This window comes from Aegilops tauschii, chromosome 2 (genome assembly GCF_002575655.3).
Source record: "Aegilops tauschii subsp. strangulata cultivar AL8/78 chromosome 2, Aet v6.0, whole genome shotgun sequence".
NCBI lineage: Eukaryota > Viridiplantae > Streptophyta > Magnoliopsida > Poales > Poaceae > Aegilops > Aegilops tauschii.
In genome coordinates this window covers 67,054,467-67,073,735 of record NC_053036.3, presented here as the reverse complement: position 1 = coordinate 67,073,735, position 19,269 = coordinate 67,054,467, and the positions used below count along the sequence as shown (strand labels likewise).

The window sequence follows — 19,269 nt, the reverse complement described above, 5'->3', positions numbered from 1 at the left end:
AACTGCTTTGTGTGATTTACAAGCTGGTGTTAGTGTTATGCCTTTATCTTTATATAGAAGACTTGACTTGAATAAACTCACACCTACTGAAATATCTTTGCAAATGGCTGACAAATCAACTGCCATACCTATCGGTATTTGTGAGGATGTGCCCGTTGTTGTTGCTAATGTTACTATTTTGACTGACTTTGTTATACTTGAGATGACCGAGGACGACAACATGTCGATTATCCTTGGTAGACCCTTCTTGAATACTGCAGGGGCTGTTATTGATTGCAATAAAAGCAAGGTTACTTTTCATATTAATGGTAATGAGCATATGGTGCACTTTCCGAAGAAACAATTCCAAGTGAATGGTATTAAATGTTATTGAAAAATCTCCGACAATCACTATTGGAAGTTTTCAAATACCTCTACCTACTGCCAAAAAATATGAAATTCTTATTGTTGGGGACATTCATATCCCCATTGAGGTAACTTAGTGATTTACGAAAGTTCTTCGGTTTCATGCTAATTGAAAGTGGTTGTTAATAAGACCTGATCAACCTTATTAATAAATCATTTTTGAGCGGTATGAAGTTGATGAATTTAGTAAGCACTACCTTCTGTCCTTACTTTTTGTTCTCTCATTTTATTAGTTAAATAAAATAAAATGCCATGTTTTGTCTGTTTTCTGAATTTCCCGTGCAATAAGAAAATGACCCAAAAATAAAAGTTCTCAGAATGGTATGAAAATTTAATACTATTTTTTCTGAATATTTCTGAATTTCTGGTGCAAATAATATCAGAGGGAGGTGCACCAGGTGGGCACAACCCACCTGGATGCGCCCTGGTGGGTTGTGGTCCCCACGTGGGCCCCCTCACTTACCTCTTCATCCCACATCATCACTTACCTCCAGAAAAAAATCTCCATTGCTCTCTTTCCCGTGTTCTTGCCCTCAAACCCGCGGATTTCGATCTCTTTGCTCAAAGCTCCGTTTTCGAAACTGTTTCGGGGATTGTTGCTTGGTATGTGACTCCACTGTTTGTCCAATTAGTTTTTGTTTTAGTGGTTTATATTTTGAATAATTAGCTACTCTTGGTGCTGCTGTAGATGAGCTTGCATGTTAAATTCTTAGAGTTCTAAGTAGTTTGAATGCTTGCTTTGGCCTCTATGTATCCCTATGATTAGTTGCTATCAATTTTGTGAAGTTTTGTTGAGAAAAATTTGTGGGCTAAAATTTCAGATTTTTGTTCATAGGAAAATCATGAATATCTTTAGGAAGTTTGATTCTAAGAAGAACTCCAAGGGTGTTATTGGGGAGTCTTCTGACAGTGATCTCCACCCTCGGAGGTTGGCGGAGGTGCGGCCGTGCGAATGGCCGCACACTCAGTTCATGGAAGAGACTGGAATTCTTCAGGAGTTCACACTATATGCTGCTAATGCCGGCCTCACTGACTTCATCACAGATGAGTGTGAACAGTATCAAATCCTCACAAACATCTTTGTTCAAAGTTTTACTTTCCTGCCTAGGAATAATCCTCCTGAAATGAGCTTTGATTTATATGTTGAAAACCATCAGATACCACTTACTGAATTCGGTGACATTTGCCTGATCCCTTCTGATGGGAGTTTAGCTAAGCCTAGGCCGGCTGGGTTTGAGGACTTTTATCGCACTTTGATAGTGGGGGATGAGAGAGGGGTGTCAGCTACCACTGCTGCTAGCATACACTTTTCTGCCGTACATTATTTTGCTTTATTTGTTGCTAAGTGTTTGCTTGCTAGAAAGAGAGTAGGTGCGCTCAGCGCACCAGATTTTGCTGTTTTACGACAGGCACTGGAGGGCGACAACACTCATAGCTTGGGAGCTATTGTGTCTCGTCGCCTCCATCTTAATAAATCCCAGGGTGAAATACAGGGTGGGATTTTTGCTATCCATTTGGCGGCTCACTTTAATGTTGAGATACGCCATCATGATTATCCTCTGACCAAGGTTTACCTAGACCGTGCAGCCATGGAACAACATCATTTTCTTGCACGAGATTATCCTAACATCCCCATTCCTTATAACCTGGTCTTTAGCATTAAAACTCGTGATATTATTCCATTGCCTGGACCTGCTTTGTTTGATTTTTTTGCCAGGGCGGATATAGGATTATGCCTGCGGACATCATCGTCTACTGGAACACTCAGGCTGCTATAGAGGCAGAGGAGGAGCCTCAGCAATGGGATGAGTGGATGCCTGCTCCTCAGGATCCCTATTACCATCCAGGCTACTGATCGACTACCAAGCTAGGCCAAAAGCCTAAGCTTGGGGGAGTACGTGTTTCTCACCGACATTACATTCATATTCACATATATCATTCCATTTGTCGGTGTTCACACTTTTTCATTGTATCATCCATGCTTAGATTTATTTTCTTGCTTTCTTCTTGTGTGTTTGAAAACCTTTAGAAAAACCAAAAAAATTAGTTGTAGTAGTTTACTTTCTATGCATGCTTAGTAGTAGCACTAAAAAGGAAACCCAAAAAGATTTCCTTGTTCTTCTTTGGCTTGTTGGGAGCTTTCCCGTGTAAATAGTTTTTCTCGATTTTGCTTTTCCCTTTTATTTGCTTGTTCAAGAAAACCAAAAACTCCAAAAATATTTCAGTGTGTTTCTCTGAATTTCTTTTATTTTCTTTTTTATTCAAGTCTTACCGAGGAGAAGACCACGACGAAAATGTTGAGTGGCTCTCATATGAATAAATGTTAATCTAATAAAGAGCCCATTTTACCTTGTCTTCTCCTGTTGAATAAAATGTTTTGCAGATTCCAGCTTAGTCCACGACATTCTTGCACTATTATTATTTTCATATCATTCGGTCGTGCAAGTGAAAGGCAATAATAACGATATTCGATGAACTGGCCGTGGCAGAGAGAAACTGGTATGAACTCGACTTGTTCTGTTTGTGTAAATATGTTTAATCTAGTATCCATGATTCAGCCCATTATGATTAAACATGTTTGCAATGACAATTAGAGATTATAGTTTCTCATGCCATGCATAAGTAGCTAGGAGTGGATAATGATTTATCTTGGATATCAATACAGCGTTAAAATGATTGTGATGTAGTATGATGATATGGTATCCTCCCCTGAATGTTCGAGTAGCTTGACTTGGCACATGTTCATGCATGTAGTTGAATCAAAACCAACATAGCCTCTATGATATTTATGTTCATGGTGTTCATATTCTACTCATGCTAGTGTCCAATGTTACTTATGCATAATGCATGGTTATGACCGTTGTTGCTCTCTAGCTGGCCGCTTCTCAATCTAATTGCTAGCCTTTGCCTGTACTAAGTGGGAATTCTGCTTGTACATCAAAAACCTTAAACCCAAAGTTATTCCAGATGAGTCCACCATACCTACCTATATGCGGTATTACCTTGCCGTCCTAAGTAAATTTGCATGTGCCACCTCTAAAAACTTCTAAAAAAATATCCCTTTTGTGTGCCTGGATCATTCATGGAAAGATAGGAGGTGGTCGGTATCTTCCATGCTAAACGGGTTATTCTCAGGTCGAGTGTTTATTCACTCGTCATCGCACGAGAAAAGGGCGGTAATAGGGATGCCTAGTCCCAAATTGCAAACTGAAAAAAAGTTAATCTCTCAAATAATCAAACAAAAACTCCCAATGGACTCAAAACCTTTACATTGATCGCTTGGGAACCGCCACTAGCGTGCTTAGCATGGAAGATATTGATAACTGATGGTCGTGAAGTAAATGAGAATGGTGCATGTCTCAAAATATCATTTATCTCTGTTTTAAAACTTGAGCACTGGCACCTCTGTAAATCACTGCTTCCCTCTGTAAAGGGACTATCTATTTATTTCTATGTTGTGTCATCACCTTCTAAAACAAGCGCCAGAACCTGAGAGCACAGTTGTCATGAATTATGCATTGTGTATAGCTAATGTTGGGTGCATCATGACTGGATCTTTTCTACCATGAATTACTAATGTTTAGTCGCTGCTTGAACTTTGGAGGTGCTCTGCATTTATGTTTTGCAGTCTCAGAAAGGGCTAGCGAGATACCACTATTGTCATATTACATCATGATTATTTTGACAACGTGTTGCTGTTTGAGATACCTTATTACTGCTCGCTAGCTGACTATGCCATTGATATGAGTTAATATATTCTATAAGACTTATTATCGGCATGGTTAGTTATAATGTTGGCTAAAAACCTGGGTGATGTTTAAGCCTATTTTTGCAAACAAGAGCAAAAGAGTTCGTAAAAGTTTTTCTTTTTTCACTTTCTGTTTATCAACTGAATTGCTTGAGGACAAGCAAAGGTTTAAGCTTGGGGGAGTTGATACGTCTCCAACGTATCTACTTTTCCTAACGCTTTTCCTCTTGTTTTGGACTCTAATTTGCATGATTTGAATGAAACTAACCCCAGACTGACGTTGTTTTCAGCAGAACTACCATGGTGTTGTTTTTGTTCAGAAATAAAAGTTCTCGGAATGGAATGAAACTTTGCGAGGAATTTTTATACAATAAAAAAGAATTTCTCGAGCCAAGACCTGCCAGAGAGGGGCACCTGGGTGGGCACAACCCACCAGGGCGTGCCCCCCTCTCTTGGCGCGCCCAAGTGGGTTGTCCCCACCTGGTGGCCCCGCAGACTCTGAAACCGATGCTGTAAAATCCTATTTTTCCAGAAAAAATCAGGGAGAAAGAATTATCTTGATCCACGAGACGGAGCCGCCGTCACCTCCTGTTCTTCATCGGGAGGCCAGATCTGGAGTCCGTTTGGGGCTCCGGAGAGGGGGATCTTCGTTTTTCATCATCACCGACCCTTCTCCATCGCCAATTCTATGATGCTCCCCACCGGGAGTGAGTAATTCCTTCGTAGGCTTGCTGGTCGGTGAGGAGTTGGATGAGATTCATCATGTAATTGAGTTAGTTTTGTTAGGGCTTGATCCGTAGTATCCACTATGTTCTTAGATTGATGTTGCTATGACTTTGCTATGCTTAACGCTTGTCACTTTGGGCCCGGGTGCCATGAACTCAGATTTGAACCGTTTATGTTATCACAATTATATCCATGTTTTAGATCCGATCTTGCAAATTATAGTCACCTACTACGTGTTATGATCCGGCAACCCCAGAGTGACAATAGTCGGGACCACTCCCGGTGATGACCATAGTTTGAGGAGTTCATGTATTCACTATGTGTTAATGCTTTGTTCCGGTTCTCTATTAAAAGGAAGCCTTAATATCCCTTAGTTTCCAATATGGACCCCGCTGCCACGGGAGGGTAGGACAACAGATGTCATGCAAGTTCTTTCCATAAGCAAGTATGACTATTTACGGAATACATGCCTACATTATATTGACGAACTGGAGCTGGTGCCGTATCTCCCTAGGTTATAACTGTCTCATGATGAATATCATCCAACAAGTCACCGATCCAATGCCCACGAATTTATCTTATATTGTTCTTGCTAAGTTACTACTGCTATCGTTACTGTTACACTTGCTATAAAATTACTGCTATCACTGTTACTGTTACCGTTGCTGCTGTTACTACTATCAAAATTATCATACTACTTTGCTACTGATCACTTTGCTGTAGATAATTAATCTCCAAGTGTGGTTGAATTGACAACTCAGTTGCTAATACCTTCAAATATTCTTTGGCTCCCCTTGTGTCGAATCTATAAATTTGGGTTGAATACTCTACCCTCGAAAACTGTTGCGATCCCCTATACTTGTGGGTTATCAAGGTTCATGTATGCTAATGAATATTGAATTTTGAAATGTTGAGAATTAATAAAACTCTTCGCGAAGATATATTCACGGATTCCCAACAAAGTTCGCAGATTTGCAAAAGGTTTGTAAATTTTAAAATGATCATGAACTTAAAAAATGTTCATGAATTCTAAAAATGTTCATGACTTTAATAAATGTATTCATGAATTAGGACGTGAAAATAAAATGAAACAATAAAAAAAATGTAAAAAATAGAAACAAATAGAAAAATTAAAACCCAGAAATAAACCAAAAAGAAAAACTATTAAAAACTGCCGAAACACAGAAAATAAAGAAAGCAAAAACCAAACAATACCTTCCCAAAACCATGCGGCAGAATGACACACACCCTTATAGATGGGACCCATAGCATCCCTCACAGACCCCTATGCATCACAAGGCTAAAAATGTCGGGAGCTTAGTATCTTAACTAGAGGGATAAGCGCGCTTCGCCGTGCCGTTTTCACCTATTGAGTTAGATTTTTTTTTCAGTCGATGGGCTGTTATGATTGGCTACCTTGTTTTGGTTTTGCATGTTGGGGCTAGGCGTTAACCGTGTCGGAATTGACCCCACACCTGCCGCTAAGCGCTATTGTTGAACACTGCGTGGCCACCTGTTCACCGACGAGCACCGCAGCAAAAGTTGATAAGGGCAATGACCTTGGGTTGGTGCCCACGCTCACCCTCGATAGACACAAAGTCGGATGGGAGAGCAGCAGTGTTGGCTTCTCTGGTGAACTTAGCAGTGCCAGAGCTATCTTGAGGCTGAGGCGGGTGGGGGTGGGGGGGAGGCTCCCCTGGCCTTGGATTAGTTCTTGAAGGAAGAGTTTTTAGGAGGGCTTAGATTATATTATTTTTAGCATTTGCCTCATGGCCCATTACAACCTCGAGCATCTTCTTTCTCAGGGAGCTTAGAGTTTTAGTACATACACATATATTCATAAATTTTTGAAATGTTCAAGAATTTTTTAAAAAAAATCTTCATAGGCATTTTAAATGCTCATTTTTAATAAATTCATGCTTAGCAGGTGAAAAAAAGAAAGAAGAGAAAGAAAAAAATAAAAACAAAACAATAAATAAATGGTAAAAAATAATCACGAAAACAAAAAAGAAGGAAAAACAAAAGAAAAAGTACTAAAGCCTTGAGAAACACAGTAAATAAAGTAAAACAAAAAACTAAGTAATACCTTCTGAAAACCAAAAAAAGCAGCCAACCCAGCAACACACACCCTTATTGGCAGGCCCCTAACATCCCCCACAACCTTGATACGCCAAGAGGATCTAAATCTAAGAGTATGTAAGGGCATCTCCAACGCTGACCTGTAAATTTCTCCGGTATATGTCCGTTTTTATGTCCGGACGTGGTCCGCGGACATGATACAGGAGAGAGCAATCCAACACTAATTGCAAAGTATCCGGTTGGGAGGAGAAAAAGTAGATGTGGACCATGCATGTAGTGAAATATTTGTGGGTTGGGAGAGGAGAGAGAGAAAGATGAGGGGGACCATGCATGTGCCGATGGGATAAGAGAGAGAAGAGAGAAACCATGCATGTGATTGGTCAATTGCATGTCCGTACTCCGGCAAAGCTTCCCTACTTTTGTCTCCAAAATACCGAAATTTAGACATCCGGATAGCTTCACAGACTGATACAGGTCCCCGTTGGATTTCAAAAGTGAACAAATGTGTCCGGCCGAACATATACCGGTTTTTTACAGGTCTCCCTTGAAGATGCCCTAAGAGAATGTATCAACTCGTTGAGGATGTACTTTTTTTAACCTTTGTACCCTTCCGCCGAACTGAATTCTTACCTTTTTGGGGGAATATACCCCTATTATCAACAAAAATACGCTAGCGAAAGCATAGCTAGCCAACACATGTCCCTTTTCCCTATACACAATGGTAGAAAGTACCCTTACTTCCCCGTTGGCCAAAACACACCTGCACGTCCTGTCATGCATAAGGGGGGTGAAGGTGCATGAGTGGGTCCAATATTCTTATGCTTTGAGTTGTGAGGAAGGCCATAGGGTGGAAATAAGGATTCCCCAAGGTTTTAAGAAGGATAGAGAGGGTTATTTTTTGTAATTCGGTCTTTTAGTTTCTACTAGAGGTCTAGGTGGTCAGAGGTTTAAAGGTCTTAAATAAGTGTGAATGATGGTTTTTTCAGTACCAGTGGTATGATAACTAGAGGTTCAAGTGGTTCAGAGAAGATGGCTGGATGTTCCTCTGCCATGTGGTGCACAATGACGAGGAGATCATCAGGGTACGTGGACCACCAACATCGATCCCAACCGCGCACGATGTCGTCCCTCAATTGTCTCCTCCTCCTAGCCCCGAGCAACCCGGCTCATCCCTGTTGTTGTATCTCCGCTCGTCTCCGTTATCCTACGCTCAAATAGTTGTTGTTTCCCTCGTCTCTGTCGCCTAGTTGTCTCGCCGCTCAAAATTGTCCGGCAAACCAACCACCTCTACACTCGCGTCGACCCGCCGTTCAGCGACCGTCCTGTGCCAGTACCGCATGATGACAAATGTGTGGATTAGGACCTTGAGGGCATGATTTTAATCTTGTTCTGTTTTTGGGGACGGTTTATGCAGGCCTTTTTTTTTTGAGAAATCGTACAAGACATATGTGCTTTCTTCAACTTTTTTTGGAGTTTTTTTAGGGGTAAATGTTCTTTCCTTCAACTGGTCCGGAAACTAGACTACTTTCTTTGGGCCATTTCTTCGCCAAACTGGACTACTTTCTTAAGCCCATCTACGGAATCGGGAGATACGCCGAACAGAATAGCCAGGATTTCGGACAGTGGCAGCCACACAGGTTAGCAGCAGCAGAGAAGGGAACGGAAGAGCAGAGCGCGCCATGTCCCTGGTCGCCGCGTGCGCCGCCGGAGCGCGCGCCTCCCTGCTTTCCTCCTCTGCAATTTCCTCTTCCCGCCCATGCCCGGCTCTCGCCCGCCACAGCCGCGCGTATAGGCCCCTTGTCTCGCCGGCGGCGAGCAGGGGAGGCCGCCCCAGTACGCGTCTCCGGGTGCGCGCAGCCAGGCTGGAGTCCACCGGCGTCTCCGTGGGCTTCCGCGCTCCCCAATTCGAGGTCGCTCTTGCTTTTTAATCTCTAACCCATGTTTTAATCAAGGTTGAAGCCTCATGTTGCTGCCGTGTTGTTCCTTATGGTTTCTTGTTCGTGATTGTGCAGCTCCCGGAGCCCCTAACGGGGAAAATCTGGACACTGGATGACTTCGAGGGTAGCCCTGCTTTGCTGGTCAGTGAATCTCTTGGTTAGTCGGTGCTATACATAGATGCATTTTTTGCTTTAATGACTGAAAAAGTTAGCGTGCATGCTTTCTGTTCAGCATTCGCTGTTACCCTCAGTTAGACTAGGGCAGTGAATATGCGCATCCGGCAATTTCAGTAAGAGCGTTAAATTTTTTTGGGAAACTTTCTGATCATTGACTGGTGGGGTTCGATAGATGTTTAGTGACAACGGTATATCCAACTTTTTTCCTGTATGTTTATTGAGTCACCATCTCAAATTGGTATATTTACTCAAGTTGCTGCTGTATGACATGACATAAATGTGTTCCCTGATATGTTGATGATGATGCTGGGGTGTTTATGGATCAATGAGCTATGCAAGTATATTGCTGAACTGATGGTTGGAAAAAAGTTGAATTAGTAGGTCTTGAAGCAAGTTGATTTATTAGGCATGCATACATATATTGTTCCTTAAAATGCTTGTGAAGATAGCCATCTGTTTTTCTAGCTTTTACCACTCCACTGCAGTCACATGTTTCTTAAGCGCTGTTTTTCCAGAAATTTCGCCGTGAATAGTTTAGACTCCAAGAATTAATTTCTAACCTTTACAATAGGTATCTAAAACGAGGGAAAAAACAAAAAAAAAATCCACGGAAAGTGTAACAATTCGGAAATTGGTCTTTTAAGTACGAAATGGTTCAGTAGACTGCCCTAAAGGCTAGGTGTTCAGCCAACTCATGTGTCCCTGGAGAAATATGGAGTGTCATATATCTACTCAGTTGTGCAAACATAACTGTAATTCTTGAAGGTGTTTAACACAAGTCCGTTCAAGAGAGTAATTCTCGACTTTGTCTTTCTTTCAGGTTATGTTCATATGCAATCACTGTCCATTTGTAAAACATCTGAAAAAAGATATTGCAAAGCTCACTTCATTCTATATGGAGGTAAGAACATTGCAAGACCAGATGAGAATTTCTCTTTGATTTGTGCTTGTAGCTTCAAATTGACATGGATACAAATATAATGCAATGCAGAAAGGACTTGCTTCTGTCGCCATATCCTCAAATTCAATTGTGACACATCCCCAGGTTATGCTTTACTTACAACCAATAAGCATGAATAGCTTTTAGTTCCTTTCTATGTACTTCTTAACCAGGGAATTTCTTCCTGCGAACTTAAAAATGTCTTCTCAGAAAATTCATATTTTACTTAATTTATGACTGAACCTTATCCATCTAGCTAATAAAATGAATGATAGGTAACTGGAGGAATTTAGTAAATGGGAGATGCCTTTTGTTCTTTGCTCGTTAGACTTATGTATTGTGCTGCTTCTGTATCAATACATATTATTCCATTATGGTTGATGCAACTTGTCAGGTTTTCCCATTTGAACACAAATTAATCTTGTGATTCTGCAGGATGGCCCCGAGTACATGGCGGAGGAGGCAAAATTGTTTAAATACCCTTTTCCTTATTTGTATGATGAGGTCTGCCCACTATATGTGCTTCCTGATGCAGTCCCTGTGATCTCTCCAACTCTATGCTTACTATTGCACCTTGCAGTCTCAAGAAGTTGCTAAGGGTTTTCGAGCAGTCTGCACACCAGAGTTCTACTTGTTCAAAAAGGTAACAACATCGACTCGTATGCTCGTAATCTATGAATTCATGATGCTTATATGTTCAGTGTCTCGGTTTTCTTGTGTCACATCGTTCCTTATTTCTTATCTGTCTAAATTTTGTGCCAGGATGGGCGAAGGCCATTTGAACTTTTTTACCATGGGCAATTTGATGATTCAAGACCCAGTAACAATGTGCCAGTCACCGGAAGGTATATTGTGAATCGATGCGCAAACGCTCCAGGTTACCATGTGTTCTTATTCGTTTGCAACTTGTAGAGATTTAAGCCGTGCAATCGACTGTGCACTTAGTGGCCAAGAATTGCCTTTCGACCAAAAACCAAGGTATGTTTAGGTCAAGTAGAATCTTAGCATGTTTTCATATGTCTTTAATCCACTTTGTTAGTTTCCCAACGTTTCGTTTCTGTTCCTGTAGTGTCGGGTGCAGCATCAAGTGGCACAAGTGAAGAGCTTGTTCCGTTGACGACAAGCAGATGATTTTTGTTTTTCTCCCTCGAATTGAAACACGCGATCAAGGTGAGTCATGCTCAACTGTTTGAAGTTTGGTTGTTCAGACAGATAGGGAATGGAAAAGAATCTTCTCATTTGATCATGTAATATTTCGTTCTGCATTTGCCATGTTGTGATAAGGAGGCGGCACCTGTATTTATGCAGTGCTGACGTTTCTGTTGGCGCTTGGTGGAGCGGACTTATGCGCCGGTGGTGATTGTTGGGGATCAGAATTGTGGATAAACAGATTGTTGGCGTCGGAGGTTGTTTTGTTGTGTATTACAGACAAAGTAGCAGTGCAGAGCCTGGCAACCCAAATTCTACCCGTAGCTCTCTGAGGGGCTTAATTAGAACTGCTGTGATAAACAAACACAAGGAAATAGTACCAACTGTTGATGTATCAGTACTTCAAACCTATGTGGACCACTGCCCTACTGCTATATGGTTTGTAGATGACAAACTAACCTGCATATAAACAGAGAGCATCAGCTAAAGAAGATCTGTATTGGTTCAATTCTGTAATGAAATAAACACTACCACATGCAAATCTTTATTAAGACATCAAACTATGAAACACAAGCCACTTTAGCTATACCTATATTGCAAACTTTCATCTTCCCTAGTCAATTAGGCATGTGGTACGGATTTTTGGAACATGTGTGCAGGCGCACCCGATTAAGCAATTTTTTTTAGAATAAGTGAAACTTTTTTGCGACAAACATAGTCTAGCATAATACGCATTTTTAAAGTTTCGGAACAAAATGAGCTATGTCATATTCTGAGCAAAAAAATAAAAAATAAATAAAAGTGCTGATACAAAAACCATGAATAATGGCGTTTTTGCTTGGAATATGGCGTAAGTCATTTTGTCCCAAAAATTTTACCGTGAGTATTATGCTAGACCATGTATGTTGCCAAGAAGTTTAAAAAATATTTGACTGACTTCTTAAAATTCGGGTGCACCATGCCGGTTAGCGGCGGAGGTGTCGATGAACGACGAACATTGGACGACGTTGCCAGGAACGGTGGAGGTGTGTCGCTGCAGCGACAGACATTGCATACCAAGTTCTTGATAGAACGTTCACAAGAGAAATATGACGGAAAGAGAGAGATTGCCATATGGAGAAAGACCGCTCAAAACCACGCTCAATCATTAAGAATGCTGGGTCAAGGGACTAAAGTTGTCCTGTTTGAAGACATAATTGTGCAAGTTGTCTGATTTGAGATTTGAGGGATCAAACCTGAACTTTGCAAATGAGGGACGAAAAAAATGCTTTTCTCTTATTTAAAAAGGGTTTATGTTCAACACTACAATTATTTCAGAAGTGTTAGTTTGTTTTCTAAACTCCAATACAGAACATTCTTGCTCCCTAGTGTCGAAATCATCCACATTAATTAGGTACTCACCCAACTGCCATCAGCTTTGGTGATAGCATGGCGCTGGTTTAAAATGTTTTTATTTCCCATGTCTTAAGAATTACAATTCATTAACTTTTTCTACTGCCCGTGCTCTATTTTCCTGGTTATCCCTGGTCTTACCTATATGATCATCAAATTTGCTTGGGGTAGGGGACCGCATCTAGACGGATTTTACACGTGAGTGCCAAAAATGCCCGATATTAGGGTGTTGGAATGCGGCTAAACTTAGACTTCAACAATTTTCCAGTGTTTACAAAATTGATTTTCTTTTCTTTTTAGATCGGTCAATTAATTAATGCATGAGTAAGAGAATCGATATGGAGATGCAACGATCGATGAACTCCGTGTATCTTTTGAGAAGGCTTTGGATAAAATTGATCAATTTTATTTTGGGGGTCCTCAAATATAAATGGCTTGGCGGCAAAGGGTATACTTGGGTCAAGAACATTTTCTCTACTACCTCCTTAGTTGTTCTATTAAATGGTGTCTGGGAAAAATTTCAAGTGCAGAAGAGAAGTAGGATAGGGTGACCCTCTCTCACCTCTCTTCTTTGTCATTTGCCTATGATTTCCTACAAAATCTAATAAATGATGCAATGAGCTATGGAAAGTTGGATCGTCCCTTAAGAAATTTTGCCCGGACTTTCCTATGATACAATATGTTGATGATACTTTGGTTATTATGAGAGCATGTCATGCTGAGTTGCATTTACTGGAAGAAATTATTAACTCATATGCTAATATGCATCTGGCCTGAAAGTTAAATATTATAAATCTTTCTTGGTGCCCATAAACATCAACTCTGAAATGATTCATTCCTTTAGTATTAACAGGGCTCCTCCCCTTTCCTATACCTTGGAATTTATCTTGATCTCACAAAACCCAAGATGGATCACTTTATCCCTCTGATTGAAAAAGGTGAACAAAGATTGAGTGGATGTGTTGAATTCCTTGGATATGGGGGTAGACTCCTAATCGTTAATGTTGTGCTCTCCTCTATCCCTACTTTCATCATGAGTTGCCTCAAATTATATAAAGGTACTATTAAAAAATATAGAAGGCATTATTTATGGAGAGGGAAAGATCTTGAAAAGAAAAATCCACCCCTGGCATCTTGGGAAATGGTTTGCAGGCCAAAGGAGCAAGGAGGCCTGCGTATTTTGAATTTGGAAGCTCAGAATGATGCCCTCCTAATGGAAAACATCTATAAGTTCCTCAATACGCAGAATATCCTCTAGGCCAATTTAGTTTGGGATACTTATTATCAGAATGGCCCTCACTTGCTCAAAATGCAGACTACTCCTTCTGGTAGATGGACTGCTTAAAACTGCTTCCTAAATTCAAAGATATGGCATCATGTCAGGTGCAAGATGATGCTTCTATCCTTTCCTAGAACGATAATTGGACTTGCAACAAACTGGAAGATTCATGGTCCCATTTGGCCTCTTTTGCCCTTGAGGAAAACACCATTGTCGAACAGATCATGCATCATGATCATAGACCTGAACCTTTTCACCTTTGCTCCATCTGTGGAAGCTTTCTAGAAATTCACCATCCTTGAGCTGATGTAGGGTGATTTTCAGCTAGAAACCGATCATGATATATGGAAATGTGGCTCATCTCCTTTGGAATACTCTGTCTCTTCCCTATATATGGCTATCACTAGAGAAAAAGACCCCGTTGCCGCTCTCAATTAGCTTTGGAAGTCCTGATGCCAGAAAAAACACAAAGATTGATTTTGGCTGCTCATATACAACAGATTGAACACAAGGGAGCTGCTCCCCAGTAAATACTTCTTCCTCCCTAATTACACATTTGTGCTATGTGGAGGCCCGACAACCGAATCAACAGATCACCTTTTTACGAACCTCGTCTGAGGGCGGGGAGCCCCATATCGCATTAAAGAAGAAGAGAGTTAGTCCAGTTAATAGGGGAAACCGGACCCAAAACCATTCCAATGTCTGTTTGATTATGTATGTTGGCAATATCTTTGTTAAGGATAGTTACCTGGGTTAGGCCACATTCAAGACCAAATTCAATCCTTAAGATCTGCTCTCAAAGTTCCATTTGCCATGGAAATCATTGTCTCTACTGCCTAGGCTATTTGGATCACTAGGAACTATTTCATCCACAAGGGCATGCAACCAAACATCTATTCTTGCATAATAAACTTTAGACAATATATTTTGCTTCTGATTCATAAGGCCTACCGGAAAGGATATCATTCTTGGGCCAATGCCTTTCGTTGTACTTTTCTTAGACCATGTTTTATTCATTGTTTTATTTTATGTGTACGGACTTCTTCTTTTTATTGAAAATCTATTAAAAAAAATAAGTAAGGAGAAATCCCTTCTGGTTCCCCACAAAAAAACTCTATGTATCTTCGTTGTGCAAAATCATGATTGTACATTTTGGCAGAAGCAATAGTTCATATCCGCATCATCTGAGATAAATGATTCATATCCACTACTCCAACTCCAAGCGACGAATATAATTCTTGTGATGAAATCAAAGACATTAAATGACGTGTATCTGGTACATGTATTGATGTAGTAGGAGTGGGAGGAGTCTATCTATTTAAGACGTGACATCCAAGCGAAGAAGGATCATTGTGCTAACCGCAAAGGATATGAAGGATATGAATCTTGGACCAATGCCTTTCATTGATTGTCCTTTTCTTAGAACTTGATTTATCAATTGTTTTATTTTACATGTATAACTTCTCTTCTTTCTTGAAAATCTATTAAAAAATATAGTACGGAGAAATTCCTTCTAGTTCCCTATGAAAAACTCGGTGTATCTTCTCTGCGCAAAATCATGGTTATATATTTTGGCGTAGCAATAGTTCACATCGGCATCATCTGAGATAAATGATGCATATCCACTACTCCAACTCCAAGCAAAGGATCTCATTGTTTTAATGAAACCAGAGACATTAAATGATGCATATCTCATACATGTATTGATGTAGTACGAGTTGGAGGAGTCTATCTATCTAAGACACGACATCCAAGTGAAGAAGGATCATTGTGCTAACCGCAAAGGATATGAATCTTGGGCCAATGCCTTTCACTAATTGTACTTCTCTTAGACCTTGCTTTATTCATTTTTTATTTACCTGTACGAACTTCTCTTTTTTATTGAAAATCTATACAAAATACATTAAGGAGAAATCCTTTCTGGCTCCTTATAAAAAAAACTCAGTGTATCTTCGCTGCGTAAGATCATGATTATACATTTAGTTCACATTCACATCATTTGGGATTGAGATAAATGATGCATATACACTACTCCAACTCCAAGCAAAGGATCTCATTGTTGTAATGAAACCAGAGACATTAAATGATGCATATCTCATAAATGTATTGATGTAGTACGAGTTGGAGGAGTCTATCTATTTAAGACACGACATCCAAGCAAAGAAGGATCATTGTGCTAATTGCAAAGGATATAAATCTTGGGCCAATGCCTTTCACTAATTGTACTTCTCTTTTTTATTGAAAATCTATAAAAAAATACATTAATGAGAAATCTTTTCTGGCTCCCTATACAAAACTATTGTATCTTCGCTGCGCAAAATAATGATTATACATTTAGTTCACATCCGCATCATTTGAGATTGAGATAGATGATGCATATCCACTACTCCAACTTCAAGAGACGGATCTCATTGTTGTGATGAAATCAAAGACATTAAATGATGCATATCGTACATGTATTGATGTATTACGAGTGGAAGAAGTCTATCTATTTAAGACACGACATCCAAGCAAAGAAGGATCATTGTGCTAATTGCAAAGGATATAAATCTTGGGCCAATGCCTTTCACTAATTGTACTTCTCTTTTTTATTGAAAATCTATAAAAAAATACATTAATGAGAAATCTTTTCTGGCTCCCTATACAAAACTATTGTATCTTCGCTGCGCAAAATAATGATTATACATTTAGTTCACATCCGCATCATTTGAGATTGAGATAGATGATGCATATCCACTACTCCAACTTCAAGAGACGGATCTCATTGTTGTGATGAAATCAAAGACATTAAATGATGCATATCGTACATGTATTGATGTATTACGAGTGGAAGAAGTCTATCTATTTAAGACACGACATCCAAGCAAAGAAGGATCATTGTGCTAATGCAACCAGAGACATTAGTCATGTCCAGTGTATACTCTTTCACGTTGTGCTTCTTCGTTGCCGTGCTAAATCCGGTGAGCCTTGCCCTCGGCGCCGCCAGAAGCAGCGGTGCGGCCGGATTCAGCCTGCCCCTCGTGCCCCACTACCGCACTGCAGCCGGCGTACTCGAGGAGCTCCTGCCGGAAGGTGATGCCGAGGGCGGCGTGAACATCACGTCCATACGCCCCAAGATGATCCCATATTCGGGGCCCCTCTACAGCGTCCGTGTCGGCGTCGGCAGCGGCGCAACCCAGCACTTCTACAAGCTGGCGCTGGACCTCGCTCGCCCACTAACGTGGATGCAGTGCCAGCCCTGCGTACCGGAGAAGAGGCAGGACGGCTCCGTCTTCAACACCGCCGTCTCCCCTCATTACCACTACGTTGCGTCCACAGACCCTCGCTGCACGGCTCCGTACGGGCGCGCCGGCCACGGCCGGTGCATCTTCGACGTGGAGTTCCAGTACGGTGGCTCAAGCGCGCATGGCATCCTTGGCCGCGACGACTTCGTCTTTGACGGAAGCGGCCCCGGCAGCCCCATCAGTAGCGTCGGCGGCCTTGTCTTCGGCTGCGCACACAGCACGCACGGGTTCGATAACCGCGACGTCTGGGCCGGCGTCATGAGCCTCAACAGGCACCCGACCTCCTTCATCCGGCAGCTCTCGGACCGCGGCCTCGCCGGCTCGCGCTTCTCCTATTGCCTCGTCGGCAAGCAGCACGAGCACCTCCACCGGCGTGGCTTCCTCAGGTTCGGGGCAGACATCCCGGACCAGTCGCACGCACGGAGCACGGCGCTGCTGCACTGGGACCTCGCCAAGGGAAGAGGCATGTACTACGTCAACCTCGTTGGCGTCAGCCTGGGTGGGCGAAGGCTCACGGCGATCACGCCGGCGACGTTCAAGTTCGACCCGCACAGCCTCCGCGGTGGGTGCACCCTCGACGTCGGGACAGCGTACACCTTGATGGCCCCGCCCGCATACCATGTCCTGGCGGCCGAGGTCGTGAAGCACATGCAGCGCCATGGGGTGCACCACGCGATATTGCCCCCAGCGCAGAAGCTCTGCTTCCATGGGACGTGGGACAGTATCCGCGTGCACTTCCCGAGCGTGACGCTCCACTTCTACCCGGAATCGGCATCGCTCTTTATCAAGCCGGAGCTGCTGTTTGTGGAGACGATGCATCAGCATACCCACTACGCGTGTTTCGCCATCGCGGCATACGCAGAGAGGACGGTGATAGGCGCGGGGCAGATGTTGGACACGCGCTTCACGTTTGACCTCCAACACAACCGCCTCTTCTTTGCTCCGGAGGATTGCCACCTAGACACTAGCACAGTTAACTAGCTACCTAGCTACATCCCTATATTATCAGTTCATGCAAGACTTGTGTGGAAATAATGAATAAATGTTTTTTGCAATAGTACAAACACGGACGCTCAAGAGAAGAGAAAACTGATTTACAAGAAAGTCATAGCAAGGAGCTCTGGCACACACAGGCTCTAATCGACAACACGAAACACAAACACCATCAAGCAAAATATGAGGAAAAGAGTTCATATTACAACCATGAATTACCACCAAAGTGTAAGATACAACTTCGACTTCAATCCATCTACTTTATAACCTCAAACAAGTAAAACAAGAATGAACTGAAACCTGAACCAAAACAATAAAAACATTCTCACCAATCTGACCATTCCACTTAGATGGGGTAGATGGCCGTGACACCAACAAAATGAAGGGGGGACAACAACCGGTAGGAGATGCCGGCAGTAGAGATTTTACCCCAACTGGATTTGCGGCGGTGGCTCGCCTCGAGGTGAAAAGGGGGAGAAACATGATGCCAGTTGTGGCTCGTGACGTGCAGGTGCTCCCCTCCCCCTTCTTCATCTCAATGGGTGGCGGGTGCGCGTGCGCGTGGTGATGCCGTAATTCGGCGGCGGCGGAACCCAACGATGTCGAAGCAAGGCAGCGAGCCCACAACATGGGCGTGGAGCAATGCCGGCAGATTCGCTCTCCGGCGAGGGAGTTCGCATCGTTAGCGGACGAGGGGGCTCAGATGGCGATGGCTGGTTGGTGTGCTTGATCGGATCTGAAGCGTGGGAGAGATAAAAAAATAAAGGGTGATCCATGCGCGAGGCTGGCTGCCGGATACTCCCAATTCTCGTGTTTCCCTCAGCCTGGCTGAGAGGCCCTCTTTTGCATCTGACAAGCCAGGCTGAGAAGGCCGCAGGATACCAAACACGTTGGATTTTGCACGTCAGGTGTGATACAGGTGTGACCCAGCAATCCAAACACGCCCTTAGTGGCGAAGAATTGCCTTTCAACCAAAAACAAAGGTATGTTTAGGTCAGAAATTGGGTTTGCCTTCTCCATCCATATGATGGTTTTATTCCAGCCGAAGAAGTGGAATTTGTGCATATGCCAATATGGTTACAAATTCATAAGATTCCGGATGTGTACTGATAGACGGAGTTCATTGAGAAGCTACTAAAAAACGTAGGCAGATTTTTGGA

The 19,269-nt window shown here is 42.2% G+C and overlaps 2 protein-coding genes across 3 annotated transcripts; both read left to right on the top strand.

Annotated features, from left to right (window-relative positions):
* The first annotated feature begins 8,547 nt into the window (after positions 1 to 8,547).
* LOC109781258 (uncharacterized) lies at positions 8,548 to 11,669 on the top strand. Of its 2 annotated transcripts, none has more exons than XM_020339862.4 (10): positions 8,548 to 8,868; positions 8,971 to 9,036; positions 9,893 to 9,973; positions 10,064 to 10,117; positions 10,448 to 10,516; positions 10,593 to 10,655; positions 10,775 to 10,857; positions 10,925 to 10,990; positions 11,082 to 11,182; positions 11,321 to 11,669. In XM_020339862.4, exons 1-9 carry the CDS (start codon positions 8,638 to 8,640, stop codon positions 11,110 to 11,112), a joined length of 744 nt encoding a protein of 247 aa, XP_020195451.1. In that variant the 5' UTR covers positions 8,548 to 8,637; the 3' UTR covers positions 11,113 to 11,182; positions 11,321 to 11,669. The 2 variants fall into 2 exon arrangements, with proteins under 2 accessions (XP_020195451.1, XP_040257543.1); XM_040401609.3 differs by having other exon boundaries at positions 8,550 to 8,868; positions 11,297 to 11,669.
* A 5,034-nt stretch (positions 11,670 to 16,703) lies between these two features.
* Positions 16,704 to 18,180, top strand: LOC109781250 (aspartyl protease family protein 2-like). The gene has a single exon (XM_020339852.4). The coding sequence runs from the start codon at positions 16,718 to 16,720 to the stop codon at positions 18,095 to 18,097; it is 1,380 nt and encodes a 459-aa protein (XP_020195441.1). The 5' UTR covers positions 16,704 to 16,717; the 3' UTR covers positions 18,098 to 18,180.
* The last annotated feature ends 1,089 nt before the right edge of the window (positions 18,181 to 19,269 follow it).